At 33.6% G+C, this 16,303-nt stretch overlaps 1 protein-coding gene across 1 annotated transcript in view; it reads right to left on the reverse strand.

The window, feature by feature from the left end:
- The window catches only part of LOC123525513 (tetraspanin-11-like), a 35,531-nt gene that overhangs the window by 14,468 nt on the left and 4,760 nt on the right, over positions 1 to 16,303 (reverse strand). The window contains exons 2-8 of the mRNA XM_045304611.2: positions 12,886 to 13,020; positions 12,161 to 12,361; positions 11,461 to 11,535; positions 8,949 to 9,053; positions 7,419 to 7,515; positions 4,136 to 4,284; positions 3,151 to 3,234 (exon numbers count right to left, since the gene is read on the reverse strand). Of these exons, the coding sequence (XP_045160546.1) occupies positions 3,151 to 3,234; positions 4,136 to 4,284; positions 7,419 to 7,515; positions 8,949 to 9,053; positions 11,461 to 11,535; positions 12,161 to 12,361; positions 12,886 to 12,996 (822 nt within the window). The 5' untranslated portion in view covers positions 12,997 to 13,020. The remainder of the gene's footprint in view (positions 1 to 3,150; positions 3,235 to 4,135; positions 4,285 to 7,418; positions 7,516 to 8,948; positions 9,054 to 11,460; positions 11,536 to 12,160; positions 12,362 to 12,885; positions 13,021 to 16,303) is intronic.

Raw genomic sequence — 16,303 nt, forward strand, 5'->3', positions numbered from 1 at the left:
TTGTTTTTATCCCACATGACCCTGATTGGAACTTGTCTAAAATTTCATGAAAAACATTCTGACAAAGTTTCCGGAAGATTGGAGCAAAAATGTGGCCTATAGAATGAATACAATCTTTTCCTTTGATTTGACCTAGTGACCTAGTTTTTGACCCCACGTGACCCAGATTTAAAATGTTCCAAGACTTCATGATAAACATTCTGACCAAGTTTCATGAAGATAGAATAAACAATGTGCCCCCTAGGGTCAATCTGACTAAAGAACATCTCCTATTACGCTATGCTTAGGATCTGAAGTTGAGCTATTGATAGCCTCATTCTGACGACCCTTCCACTAGCCAATCAAAGGCTTACTTACAACATTTTGCAAGTCTATATTTAGCCTTGGTTTTTGATAATAACAATTCTTATGTCGTAAAATGTCACACAGCAGGTTAGCTCAGTCGGAAGGTCACTTGCTTAGTAAGCGAGGGGTCCTGCGTTCACGCCCTGGACTGACTGCACATTTTTCTTACTCTTTGACATAAGAAAAAGTCGTCTGACTGGTTCAAATAAAAATAGATTTGCGAAAATAAAAATAGCAATATTGAAAATCCAAAATATACAGAAGAGGAATGTGAATGGGTCATCCTCAGATTTTCATTTGGGAGATCTTGTATTTTAGATTGCCCCTAGGGTGTAAATAAGCTTATTCTTGATTTGACCTGGTGACCTAATTTTTGACCCCACATGACCCAGATAAAAATTCTTTGGATATTTCATGCAGACAAACATTTTGACCAAGTTTCATGCACATCAAATGAACAAAAGTGTTAAAAAGCTTTTCCTTTGATTTGATCGAGTGACCTAATTTTTGACCCCAGATGTCCCAGTTTCAAACTTGGCCTAGAAATCATTAAGATAAACATTCTGATCAAGTTTCAAGAAGATAGGGTCATAAATGTGGCCTGTTCATGACACATCATCTCATTATAGTGAACATTTATGCCAATTTTATTTTAAAATCCCTTTACGGATAGCAGAGTTACAGCCCAGACAAGAATTAACACATACGCACGCATGGATGTACGGACGGACAGTGCAATCTTATTTAATATGCCCAGCTTCAGACAGCATCAAAATAGTCATGTACCTTTTGTGTACAGAAATGAAGGGGGGTGGGAAATCAACCGGTTGTTTTTTTCTCTGGGGAAAAACTGGGCTGTTACAGCGGGACTATCACTTTGACACAAATGAGAGTAACAAAAACAGATTATGTCAAAAGTTCTGAGCTATGATAAAAGTGCCCCCAAGACATATATATGTGAGAGTGACATTCATACTATGAATCAAACAGAGAGTGACAATGCAGGCCTTTTTTTCATCAATTTGGGAATGCCACCGACACCAGTGGAATTGGGAAAATGCTCTCGGAAATTATCTTAATTGGGACAATTTGCAAATTACCAAAATCTACATAAATGTGTTTTTGTGTGAAAAATTAATGAATTGCATTTCAGTAATTGTTCAACAGTATTATAATTTACCTAAATATACATACAAATTAGCAAAACTATCTTAAAACAGCAAAAACCCTAAAAGGTATAATCATTTGGGAATTTTAAATTCAACTTTGGGAAAAAAACATACTTTTTGGCATTGGGATTACTTCCTTTTACCGGAGGTAGATTTATAGGGAAAAAAAGCCCTGCAATGTAGTGCAGTGTGTAGAGATGGTACCTAAAAAATTCAAATTCATCTTTATAGGTTTTTTTCAGAGTGAAATGACAGCTAAGTGCACCAATTTTCTAAATATATTTATGGTTTTCCTCTTCTCCATGTCAAAAATATAAATATTTGATATCTAAAAAATGACTTTCTCAAAATATCTGAAGCAAAATGGACAACTCTTGTATTGATCGTTTTTCAAAGATTTTAGGACTTCCCCAATTATAGTCTATATCAAATGCTCCCACAGCTAAATAAATTCAATAGAGTATAAGGTAAGTTTACTCTACTTTCAACATTTTGAAAGAGCCTATACTGAACTTCCTTTTGTCTTTTAATAAAGTCAAATTCCAAGACTAGCCGAGAGTCTAAAACGCTTGAAAAAAATTCTGAGTGAAAGAGAACGACATGCTCTTTATTATAAGCTTACCAAAACCATACCAAAAATGTACCTTAAAGAAGTTATTAAAGATTTTATATTGTAAACAAACCCCTATATCATTTTACCATCAATATTTTCCACTCATGAATACACTCAATTCAGGTGATAATTGTTGATATATTTGTAAATGAGAGGCCCCAACAAAAACCTTTTTTCAAGTTGTGTAAACAGTATAAGTTTTAAATTAATGTTGATATCTGAAATTATCCGATTACTTTGTTTTCAACAATAAATAAAACACCTTTTAGTTTGTTTAGGGTAGTTGACCTGTAACGAAAATCATCAAATAGAGTAATCTCCATATGCTTTTTCAGCACTTATTCGTTTTTCAAGGAAAGCAAATGATGTGCTAGTTCCCTCCAGAGAATGTTTAAATTGAGAATTGCTTAAAATACATTACATAAGAGTCATTACCTGTCAGCTACCTTAACATGTAGTAATTACAACCACTACCTTAAAACATTGTAATAATATTTGACGACAATGAATTTTTGTGTTACCAATTTAACTTTTTTTGTTATTTCTCGTTGGATATATACATTTTACATTTTGATATATAAATGTTGTGTAAACCAATGTATCACCATTGAGAACAATAAATAAAACAACTTTGGCTAAAAGATCAAAACTTAATAACGTTTCTTAATGTCGTTAATTTTCTTCAAAGGAATGTATGCATTATTCTATATAATCTTCATGCATTACTAAACTTTCTATCAGGGCCTCACTACAACTTACAAAATAACTGTCAGTGTAAGTCATGAGAAAAGCGTGCATTTTGTATATTGAATACAAAGGGATTTAAACAAATGTAGGTCATATTTTGTCTGCCTGATAAGTTGTTTGAAAAAGGACCTATCCGATTTTTCTTTCACTTTTGATCAATGTTTAATGTTGGCTTCAGTTTATTGATCAATTCAGAGTTGTCCCCCTTTGATTTATTTGGGTAGGTACCATCTCTACAGTGTGCAGTATGAAGCCTTGATTACTCGACTAACTCACCATGAACACTCCAATGACCACAGCAGTAGTTCCAATCAGTATTCCATTCTGTTCTAGATACTTCTCCAGTTTGTCATAACAACCCTGAAATATCCCTTTTGCATAAAACATTCTTTCCAGTGAACGATTTATTTGAGCTATAAGTGATGCCAAATAGTGACAGACATTAAATAAATATCATATGGCAGCGTGTGTGACACTGATATTGTCAACCCGAGGGCAGAATGTTACCCGAGGCGAAAGCTGAGTGTTTACATTCTGTTTCAAGGGCTAACAATATCAATGTCACACACGCTGCCATATGATATTTATTTTATTATACCGAACAAAATTTTGACATAAAAAAGTTAAAAAATGTTTTTATTAATTCATTTAATTCAACAGTTTCATCTTTAGTGCAGTAATCACCTGTGTACACAGTGAATAATGACGTCACTACTATATGTATAATGGAGGCAATTATTTGGCTAAAATATTGAATCTCTGATTAATCTCTTTCTTGGGTAATGGGATTTTAACATTGTAGACAAAAGTGAAGTATAATAAAGTTAAATGTGATATCTACAAGTCATTTACAGATATCACTGGAAGAAGGTGCTGAGATGAAATATATACAAATGTGTGTATTTTTGGAAGATGTCCTTTGAAATCATTAGAACAATTCAGTTCTACAAATATGTGTAAATTGTATCAAATTTGATTCGTGTCTGAATTGGACAGTCAGAAAAGCCTAACTTTTGAAAAAGCTGGTGTGTTTAAGTCAAACTTGTATCATGAGTAAACAAAAATACAAAAACTGATAAAAATGTACATAACTGTCTAATCTTTGAAGTAAATTATTTCTAAACATCAAAAGAACAAGGAATCTAATACAATTCAAATCGAAAGTCATCTGTATAAATTATGAATAATACCAGTATATTGATTTCTTATCATATCATATCAACATTGGGAATATAGAATGGTGGAAATATTAATGTTTTACCTCCATGTATAAAGTATAATTGGTTGGGTAAGTTGTGACAGGTGGAGCATGGTATGGTGGCCAGGACTTGGTCTCATTACTTAGAAGCAGACCCATACACTGCTGTACATTTCCATCACTCTGACAACAACTCTGTGGCACACTTGCATCTAGGTAAAACATTTAAAACAAAATCATTCCAATCTGTGGAAAATACAACATCTCAGACAATTTTCTAAAATAGTTTCAAGTATTTCCTGTCCTATTTCCTACCTGATTTGACCTTACAAATAAAATCTTATCATGGTTAAGCAGGTAAGTTTGTTATCATGACTTTTCTGTTAGTTTTGGTGGTTATCATCTTGCTACATTTAAAACTGAATGAAACATTCATTTCTATTGTATGGATACCAAACACTAAATTCTATGGCAGCTATCAAGTTGGTTTGTGGTCTTCTACCCAGCTGTGTTGAAAAAAATTGTCACAGGGGCACCTTCAGAATCCCTTCCCCATTATATACAAGCTAGGAACACTTAAAACAGAGTTATTCCTGTATAAACATAGCAGCAGTAAAAATATAAATTTGATCGACTAGACACTGGAATCGGCTGTTATTTTGTTTGACCGACTAGACGCTGGAATCGGCTGTTATTTTGTTTGACCGACTAGACGCTGGAATCGGCTGTTATTTTGTTTGACAGACTAGACGCTGGAATCGGCTGTTATTTTGTTTGACAGACTAGACGCTGGAATCGGCTGTTATTTTGTTTGACAGACTAGACGCTGGAATCGGCTGTTATTTTGTTTGACAGACTAGATGCTGGAATCGGCTGTTACTTTATTTTGTTTGGTTGTGCTCTACGCTTCCTAAGGATCTTTTTAATAAAACATTTTGTTAACTTTCACAACAGTAGTCCTTATTGAAACTGCAAGGTGGTGGCTGTAAAACGTTTTCCTGTACTGAACTCAAGTGTTACATTTTCTGGTCCTTTGGGATCAGGGAGTCCATTTATACTTGTAGCAATGTAACATTTTCCAAAAAGGTACAGGTCACAATGTTTAATGTTACATTTTCCAAAAGGTACTTGTCACAATGTTATATTTGCCAAAGGTACTTGTCATAATGTTACATTTTCCAAAAGGTACAGGTCACAAAGTTCAATGTTACATTTTCCAAAAGGTACTTGTCACAATGTTACATTTGCCAAAGGTACTTGTCACAATGTTACATTTTCCAAAAGGTACAGGTCACAAAGTTCAATGTTACATTTGCCAAACTACTTGTCACAATGTTACATTTTCCAAAAGGTACATGTCACAAAGTTCAATGTTACATTTGCCAAAGGTACTTGTCACAATGTTACATTTTCCAAAAGGTACAGGTCACAAAGTTCAATGTTACATTTTCCAAAAGGTACAGGTCACAAAGTTCAATGTTACATTTTCCAAAAGGTACTTGTCACAATGTTACATTTGCCAAAGGTACCTGTCATAATGTTACATTTTCCAAAAGGTACAGGTCACAAAGTTTATTGTTACATTTTCCAAAAGGTACTTGTCACAATGTTACATTTTCCAAAAGGTACAGGTCACAAAGTTCAATGTTATATTTGCCAAAGGTACTTGTCATAATGTTACATTTTCCAAAAGGTACAGGTCACAAAGTTCAATGTTACATTTTCCAAAAGGTACTTGTCACAATGTTATATTTGCCAAAGGTACTTGTCATAATGTTACATTTTCCAAAAGGTATAGGTCACAAAGTTCAATGTTACATTTTCCAAAAGGTACTTGTCACAATGTTATATTTGCCAAAGGTACTTGTCATAATGTTACATTTTCCAAAAGGTACAGGTCACAAAGTTCAATGTTACATTTTCCAAAAGGTACTTGTCACAATGTTATATTTGCCAAAGGTACTTGTCATAATGTTACATTTTCCAAAAGGTACAGGTCACAATGTTCAATGTTACATTTTCCAAAAGGTACTTGTCATAATGTTACATTTTCCAAAAGGTACAGGTCACAAAGTTCAATGTTACATTTTCCAAAAGGTACTTGTCACAATGTTACATTTTCCAAAAGGTACAGGTCACAAAGTTCAATGTTACATTTTCCAAAGGTACTTGTCACAATGTTACATTTTCCAAAAGGTACAGGTCACAAAGTTCAATGTTACATCTTCCAAAAGGTACAGGTCACAAAGTTCAATGTTACATTTTCCAAAAGGTATAGGCCACAAAGTTCAATGTTACATTTTCCAAAAGGTACTTGTCACAATGTTCAATGTTATATTTTCAAAAAGGTACAGGTCTTAAAGTTCAATGTTACATTTGCCAAAGGTACCTGTCATAATGTTACATTTTCCAAAAGGTACAGGTCACAAAGTTCAATGTTACATTTTCCAAAAGGTACAAGTCACAAAGTTCAATGTTACATTTTCCAAAAGGTACTTGTCACAATGTTACATTTGCCAAAGGTACCTGTCATAATGTTACATTTTCGAAAAGGTACATGTCACAAAGTTTAATGTTACATTTTCCAAAAGGTACTTGTCACAATGTTACATTTGCCAAAGGTACTTGTCATAATGTTACATTTTCCAAAAGGTACAGGTCACAAAGTTCAATGTTACATTTTCCAAAAGGTACTTGTCACAAAGTTCAATGTTACATTTTCCAAAAGGTTCAATGTTACATTTTCCAAAAAGTACAGGTCACAAAGTTCAATTTACATTTTCCAAAAGGTACCTGTCATAATGTTACATTTTCCAAAAGGTACAGGTCACAAAGTTCAATGTTACATTTTCCAAAAGGTACTTGTCACAATGTTACATTTGCCAAAGGTACTTGTCATAATGTTACATTTTCCAAAAGGTACAGGTCACAAAGTTCCATGTTACATTTTCCAAAAGGTACTTGTCACAATGTTACATTTGCCAAAGGTACTTGTCATAATGTTACATTTTCCAAAAGGTATAGGTCACAAAGTTCAATGTCACATTTTCCAAAAGGTACTTGTCACAATGTTACATTTGCCAAAGGTACTTGTCATAATGTTACATTTTCCAAAAGGTACAGGTCACAAAGTTCAATGTTACATTTTCCAAAAGATACTTGTCACAATGTTCAATGTTACATTTTCCAAAAGGTACATGTCACAACGTTACATTTTGCAAATGGTACATGTCACAATTTACAATTTTCTAAAAAGGACAGGTCACAATGTTACATTTTCAAAAAAGGTATCAGTCACAGCACAACATTCATACATCACTGTGTTTGATACAAATGACATACATACTCTTGTTATAGCCATCCTTGAACCAAAAACTCTCATGCTGATACAAGTACCAGGATGTTGTTGTATTTGCTCCTCCAGACGCTCCACAACAATCAAACTGAAAAATATGAAAATAACTCTATAATTTTATGCTACTGTTTACATACAACAAGGAGTGGGCTTCCATGGAGAGACTGCATATCTTTCAGTGTATCTTTCTAATACAGTCAAGTATCTTATCATAGAACTTTGAGGACTAAAATTGTTACACATAACATTTTGTTTCTTTTTCCAATACAAAACTATTTTGGCTATGTTAGCTACCACGTTGTATTGCTTCCATCTGGTAAATAATAAGCATACTTGTAAATGGTATATATATTTATAGTGCCACTGTTCATTCAGGCATTCCTGATAAATTCAGCCACTTTAATGTAGACTATGCACTCACTACGTTATAAGTCAAGTTACCTAAGAACTGCATAATTTGAATTTAAAAGACACTATTTTAGTTCTGAAATACTGTTTCAATTGGATTCTTTTTACATAGGGACACCATATGTAACAAGATATGTGCCCACTGGACATAGGTGCCCACCATTCCTGTCACTGTATATGGTTTCATGTCTCTAGGTGAAATAATTTTAAGAAGATTGCGACACAAACCTTCACAAACTTAATGGGTTTTTTTCACTTAGTCAAGGACCATAACTCCGGCCTAGCTGAGTGAAATCCCCCAAAAAACACTAACTTTTAAGCACTGTGTGTATTTTTCACTAAGTCAAGGACCATAACTCAGTCTGAATGACTAAAATCCCAAAGAGAAAACCAGGTGTGCAACTTCATATGCTATATAATAATCCCCTAAAGTTTTATGACTCTAAGTTCAACACTTTTAGAGATACATGCAACACCAAACTTGTATCCCACATATGCATATTTTTTGACAATCAAGGACCATAACTCTAGCCTGACTGACAGAAATCTAAAACAAAATTGCAGGTGCACAGCTTCACATGCTGAATTATATTCCTATTATGTTTCATGAACCTAGATCAAATACCTTTTATTCTAATACTTTTTAAGACATGTGCAACACAACTTTCATGCCTTTATATACATATTTTTGACTAAGTGAAGGGCCAAAACTGTGGTTTGGTTGAGTGATATCTCAAACAAAACCCCAGATGCACAATTTCACATGCTAAATAATATTCCTGTAATAATCCAGAATCAACTAATTTTTGAGACACATGCGATACAAACTTCATACTTTTGACTAAGTCAAGGGCCATAACTCTGGACTGGCTGTGTTAAATTAAAACTCCTGGTGCACAACTTTCCTTGCTGAATAACAATCCTGTGATGGTTGAAGATACTGGGTCAAATACTTTTTGAGATATGAACAACACGAATTTGTACAGAGAGATGAACATAAGGACTGACTGACCGACGGACAAGGGCAACTCTAAGAGCTCCACAAAAATATTTGGGGGGAGGGGGGGGGGGGGGGGGGGGGGCATAATAACTTAAAATTGAAACATTTCTTACTGATTGTTGAATATCATCCCAAGCCCTAGTGATTGAATCTTTTCCTGGTGTACCATAGTTTTCTGTAACACTTTTCTTTAATGACCCTCGCACAGTGTCTTCAAGCTACAGATGTATAAAACAACAAACAAGCATTTTATTTTATGCTTTTCTGTAATATACTGGACTATATCAGTGAAATAAAACTGAAATTTCTTGTTACAAAACAGTGAAAATATCACTTATGTTTCACTGTTACTGAACTACACTTGAATGAGAAAAAATATAAATTATAAATAATTGGAAAATGTTTGCAAAATACTAGTATACTTCAAACAAGAGGCCAAAATGGGCCTAAGTGGCTCACCTGAAGAAGACAAAACCATCTGACCCTTAAAGGGGCCAAACATCCCAAACTGAACAAATTTATGAGAGGACCTTGTATTGATGTCACAGACCAGGTTTGATGAAGATCTACTGAGTGGTTCATGATTAAAGTAGCCATTATAATGTATCTTTACTTTTAGCCCTAGCAACCCCTAAAAGGTGCAATTTGAATAAATTTGAGAGGATCTTATAATGATCCTACAAACCCAAGTCTGATGAAAATCATTCAAGCGGTTCATGAGAAGTTGTTTAAAAGTATTTCTAATTTTGGCTCTGGCAGCCCTATTTGAACAAGATTGTGACAGGACCTTACAATGATGCTACAGTTTGATGCAGATCCATCAAGTGGTTCATGAGAAGAAGTTTTTTTTCTATTTTTACCTCTGGAGGCCCCCTAAAGGGGGCAAGGTGAGCAAACTGAACAAACTTGATAGAGGACCATGCCAGGATACTACTCAAGTGTGGTGTAATTCTGACCAGTAGTTTTACAGGAGAAGATGTTTAAGTATAAATGCGGACAATGGGATCATCCACCTATACTAATAGCTCATCCTGAACCTTTGGTTCATGTCAGCTTAAAAGATATTTATAAACTGGGGAAATATATATGTGGAAACATTGTAACAAAAGATGTCTTTACCACTGATCTCCCCTACAAACACATAGCCCAAGATTCCAGCTATGGAAAAGAGATGCCAACATACTGTAAAAGCACTTACTTTCGCTGGATCAAAATTTCGCGAATTTGAAATTGTGAGTATGTTCACGAGGTTTAATATTCACAAGATTGCTAAAATGGTATCCTACTTGAATATGAATTATACTAACGATAAATATTTATGTGAGGATTAATTTTCACAAGATGAAGGGCATCGCGAATAAAGCAAAAATTAAACCCTCGCTAACATTTCTGCTTTTACAGTATCCCCACACCACCTATTTTCGACCGCCTAGGACTTTGTATGATAAAAATCTGTACAAGTCAAGTTTATCAGTTGTGATTGTTTAACTGTTTACAGCAGAGACAGAACATGTTAGGAACCTATTCTCCTTCAGTTAAGGTACTTGGAAAATTATATAAATTCCATTTATGTAGCAGTACTATGTTTTCATGAGGTTTTTCTTATTACTAAAAAACCTGCATCTTTCCTTATCTACTAACTATTCTTGCTTAAGTCAATTTCAGTATTTATATATCTTTTGCACTAAATGTTTATTGCTTAACACATGCTTACTGCCAGACTTGTGAAGCATACTTCTATTAAATTATTTTGACAATGCAATCATGATGCCTGTCCTTGCAACAGTTTCCTTCATTTTCTAAGCAATTTGAAATATTCAGAGTGTCAAAAGCTTAGCAGTATAATACATTGTCATCTGTGACAGCTATCAAAGTAGCAGATGTGACACACTGGTTCTCTAGAGTAATTGAGCACATGATATAGTTCTTTAGATAATGCACCAAATTTTGGCTGCCATTTACTTTACCCTAACCCCTGTAATTTAGGTGCCAATTTAGGCAAGTGTACCTACAGTATATTGATCTGCCATGTTGGTTTTGGTGTTTGTTGCCAGACTTGAATTTTGGGTGTTATATGTTTGCCATGTTGTAATGAAACTACAGTAAATGTTTAGTGCTGTTTCATTTTGCTGGAAGGAAAATACCACCTGTGGTCGAATTTATGTTGTAAATTTTCAGCATGACTTCCTACTGATGGCTTTCAAAACCATCATGCCAGGGATTTGATCGTTAAGAAACTTGAAACTTAAATGGTATGCTTTATAGCACTTATGCTGATAGAACGTGTTAGACATTAAACCAAAGATTTGGACTTGCATTTGTACAAAACTGCACAGAAAACTTGTTAAGCGGTCGAAAACTGGTTTTGCCGGATAAATTACCTCTACTGAAGAGTCCAGCAGTAGTTTTCGCCTAAGGAATAGAATTTATACAGATAGTGATGCTTGCATAACTTTCCTTTTCTACTAACACACAGCCCAACATTTAAGAAGTTTTCTTCCTAGGAAAACAAAATTATGCCTGCATAACATACCTCTCCTACAAAATGCACAGCGCAAGATTCCTGAATCTAGTAGTAGTTTTCTCCCTCAGCAATATATAGACAGAGATGCTTGCATAACTTACCTCCCCTACAAACACATAGCCCAAGATTCCAGCAGCAAACAGTGTAAACGCAAGGAAGGTCATAACACATAAGTGCTGAAATGCAAAATGGTAAACCATAAAGTAAATAGCTATGTCAGCTTATCTGTTGACATGTATATGTATAATTATACATCCAATTTGTACATCCTATTAGTCACTAAAGTAAAGACGTTAACAGTGTTTTTTGATGTATATTGGATTTTTTTTTATATATAATATTGATGTCATAGCCATGTTTTGTTGTAAGATTCAATGACCAAAAGAAATACAGGTAAAAAATGCCAGGCCCATATTAAATAGAGGAAAAGTTTGATAGATGACCTTTAAAAAAATTATTAAAGACATGTCGATTTAGGAAACATCTGATTATACAACTGATTACAACAGAAATCTGTAAGATAAACCAGATTAGAAAGACGCGAGATTGGAAATCTTGCTACACCTCCTGGTCAAAACCATCAACCTCCCACAATCCAGCTGGCTGACTTCCTCACATGAATAAGTTTATTTATACACCACAAGTGAGGTTTCTAACCCACATCAGTGAGAGGCAAGTGATTTGAAGTCAGTGACCTTAACCACTTGGGGTTAAGACATAATAAATGTAACATTTAGCAAACACCTTTACTTAAACTCGGCCATTTATAGAACAATAATTGTAGTGATTAATGGTACATACTAATCCCAGGAGACATTTCTGTGGTAGCAGATACCCAACAAGTCCTACAGCCATGATGAAAATTGTGACTGATCCACATGCAATAAACAGTGTTGAGTCTATACTGTACAGTGCAACTCCAATGAGACCACCAACTGCCTTGCTTCCATACTCTGATTCATGAGCCCAAATACCAATACCCAGGACAGCTATTCCGCCCACCTACAATTAGAAAACAGGAGTTCAGTGTTCAAATGTCTAATAACTTTATAGAATTTACTGTGAACTAAAACATCTGACTGTTAATTTTTTTTTCAAAAGAAAAAAAAAAGTAAATAGTTATCTCTTCATCATGTTATTTATATTTTTGGTAGAATAGTTCAAATAACATGTTCTTCAATTTGAAGGTTGTTGAAAGTGCTGCAATAAATGTCATCATGAGGATCTTGAAGTGCAGTAACTTACAAAGGCAAGGACCCTGTCATAAATGTTATTAGGACCTTTAAGTGTAATAACTTACCAAGAGTATTGAAATAAATATTATTATCAGGATCTTGAAAAGTTGCAACCATATTTCAAGTTGCAGCAATAATTGTTAATAATTAAAATCATAACCTTAAAGCACAGAAATCCAGACACTTACCAAGGCATGAATGATATAAGGCAGACCTCAAAGACTTGCAACAACTTTAAAACACAGTAACCACTAACTTCCTAAGTTATGTTAGATATCTTGAGGAACTTACCAAGAGTCCTGCCATGAATGTTATAAGGAGGATCTTGAAGATGCGAGAACATGTTGAGCCCTTTTCAGACTGATTTATCATCCCTAATTCATCAATTTCTTTGGACCACATGTTACAATTATTTCATAACATCCTCTGAAAATATAATTATATAAGTTAATTAATTTTAATAAGACAGAAAATTAATTTTCCTTGCAGATTTGCATATTTCGAAGCAGAAAGCATGCACACAAGTCATTTTAATATAAGGTATATAATGTTATCACAAATCTATTCAATAAACATATTTTTATATAGATTTTATTTCTGTTAAACAACAAACAATGCTTTTCCTGTAATGTTTGTATCAATTATTCATTTCTTAATTACAGATTTTAATAACAATATTGACATTTATGTAAAGGCTTCTAAAAACTGATTATCAGAAATGACATTTCAACATAATCTTTGGTTTAATGTGAACATGTTACAGGTGTGGCAAGTTAATATAATATGTCATTGTATTACTGAATTTTTAAAAAAAAAATCTAAATTGATAAAGGCAGAAAATCAAGTTTGAGCAATGCAATGGGTTACAGAGAAAATACTTGTATGGATTAATATTTGTAACTTATAACTTAACAAAACTCTCAGCTTTACATTTACCTACTTGCAAATTATACCGACTTTACATTTTACCCATAAACATTCATATTTCTCATTTTGCAATTTTTATACAAGGGCAACCAAGTATTTTACACACCTCTAGCTGCTTTGTTTTTCCATTATTGAACAGATGTCAGAATCAATATGTGTATAATAATTATGTACTTCCTCCACACAGCTGGGACAGCAGCGAAGGTATGAATTAAGGCCAATTTTTTTCTAAACAAGTGTAGATGTATTTTTGACATGTTAGAATAACACGACACAGAATGAGGATATTAGTTTGTTTTCTGAGTGTAATATCGAAATATATTATCACAGATAAGGGAGACAATTCAATAGTTTCATGAAGGTGGAGCTTGAGTGAAACTACAGCTATCACTGAAGGTGATGAATGAACCCTGTCATGCACTGATACAGTACACTGCAATATGACGCACACAAGATTGCATAATTATGTGGATTGCATGTATATAGACTCTATGTATATAGTATACAGGTAGTAACCAAAAAACAAAGTCCCATAATTCTGCAGAATATTTTTCTGAAAGAATATACATGCACCATGCACAAGTAAAGTTGGTACTGATCACTTGTGTGAAGTATCATTAGGTTCGCAAGATTAGGCGCGCATAAGATTGCATGATTATGCAGATTCTATGTATATAGCATAGTAACAAAAAAAGTCCAATAACTCTGCAGAATATTTATCTTAAAGAACATAACATGCACCATGCACAACTAGAGTTGATACTGATCACTTGTGTGAAGTTTCATTAAATACTGAAAAAACGTTTGGCACAGAAATATATAGAGCAATATCTCACCAACAATTTTCAGTATTTCACCATCTAGCATAAAATAAAATGATGTATCTGGTGAAGTAAAACCGAGATATTTGACTTTAACTTTTAGTACCACAGCATAACGTCCTCTTTTTCAAAACTTGTAACATTTCTACAGCTGTAACTTTTAGGCATATTTACAGCTGTAACCTTCTCATTTTTACAGGTGTAAGGTTTTATACTGCATAATTCGAACTGTTTTACAGTCATTTTACAGCTGTAAATTGAGATCTACAGCTGTAAACATACTTATCATTTATAAAACGGAGCCACTATATCAATGTATTGGAAGCCAAAAAGGTCTAATAATGGTTGTTTTAATATCCAATTAAAGTCTACTGATTTGATATCTTAAACAATGAACATGATGCTATAACAGCTAGTATTTTCAACTAAGATATACCTTACGCCAAAAATAGAAATGCTACCAAAACAATAAGAAAAATAATCGGCAGATAGACGAATTCCAGACTTTTCACCCCGAGACCTTTCCTCCCAAGACTTTTCACCCCCAATTTTTAATATACTGAAGAATAAGTGAAGATATTGTGAAATATTTTGTTATTTGAGATTTAAAATCTATTTTTTTTAAATTTCTTATAGGTTGTTAGGGCATTTATGTCATTTTACTGACCATAATTCTATAAATTATGGTACCCTGAATTCAGGGTAATATAGTCAACTTAATCAATTGATCTTTTTAAACTTCAATTTGTTCTGTGACTTCTTAATGATTAAACTTTTCTCTATATTTATTATTATATTTTGAGAAAAAGTCATTAGTTTCATTGTAAGTCAATATTTTAAACTCTTCACAGGTGTTGATTTAATCAACACCTTTTGATTGACAGAAATAGACTTGTGTTAATTTTTTAAACTCGTCACAGGTGTTGTGATTTAATCAACACCTTTTGATTGACAGAAATAGAATAGTGATAAAATATAAATGGATTAATTTGCTAACCTGTAGTTTATTATTCTCTAATTAAACAATATGTCACATGTATAAATGTAGATCTATTTGATACAATACAAGAAGATGTTTCTGATTTTGTAAATATGGGTAAACTGTATCTGGTGGGCGACTGGAATAGTCGAGTTGGAACGAAACATGACTTTATTATTTCAGATAAATGTAACAGATTTTTTGACGATGATGATTATATTCCGGATTCATACATCTGCCGGGCCTCTCAAGATAAACATTGTAACGCATTTGGGACACGGTTATTAGATCTATGTAAAGCAACGGGATTACGTATAATTAACGGTCGAATTGGTGACGATTTTAGCTGTGGAATGTTTACTTACGCAGGTATGCACGGGGCATCCGTGATTGACCTATTGTTGGCGAAAGAGAGTGATTTCTGGCAGTTGAATGATTTTAGTATTAAATCCTTCAATGAATGGAGTGATCATGCGCCTATATTCTTTTCATTAAAGTGTAATATAAAACAGGAATTATTGCAGCCAGATAAAGAGGTTAAATTTAAATGGAATTTTGAACTCAGAGACGTCTTCAGATCGGGTATAATCTCAAAATTGCCAGAAATGAACAGATTAGTGGAAAATATAAATAAACAAAATAGAGAGTCAATAAATGTTAGTATACGTAATTTTACCGATATTTTACGAGAGGTAGGTGACCCTTTATGTAAAAGGTCGTATGAAAGGTCAAATGAATCGCCCATTTTCAGTGAAAGTGACTTTGTTAAACAAGCAGACTGGTTTGATGAGGAATGTGTCCGGGCAAGGCGTATTTATTTTGAAGCCTTGAGTGTATTTAATAGGCTCAAGTCAGATTATAGTAGAAAACAATTTTGTACCTTTAAAGCAGAATATAAAAGCTTGTGTCGTAGGAAGCGTAACGCTTTTGAGTTGAAAAAATTAAATGAGGTTGAAAACTTAAAATATAAAAATCCAAAACA

The sequence above is a fragment of the Mercenaria mercenaria genome, chromosome 3, assembly GCF_021730395.1.
Source record: "Mercenaria mercenaria strain notata chromosome 3, MADL_Memer_1, whole genome shotgun sequence".
NCBI classification, from domain to species: Eukaryota; Metazoa; Mollusca; class Bivalvia; order Venerida; family Veneridae; genus Mercenaria; species Mercenaria mercenaria.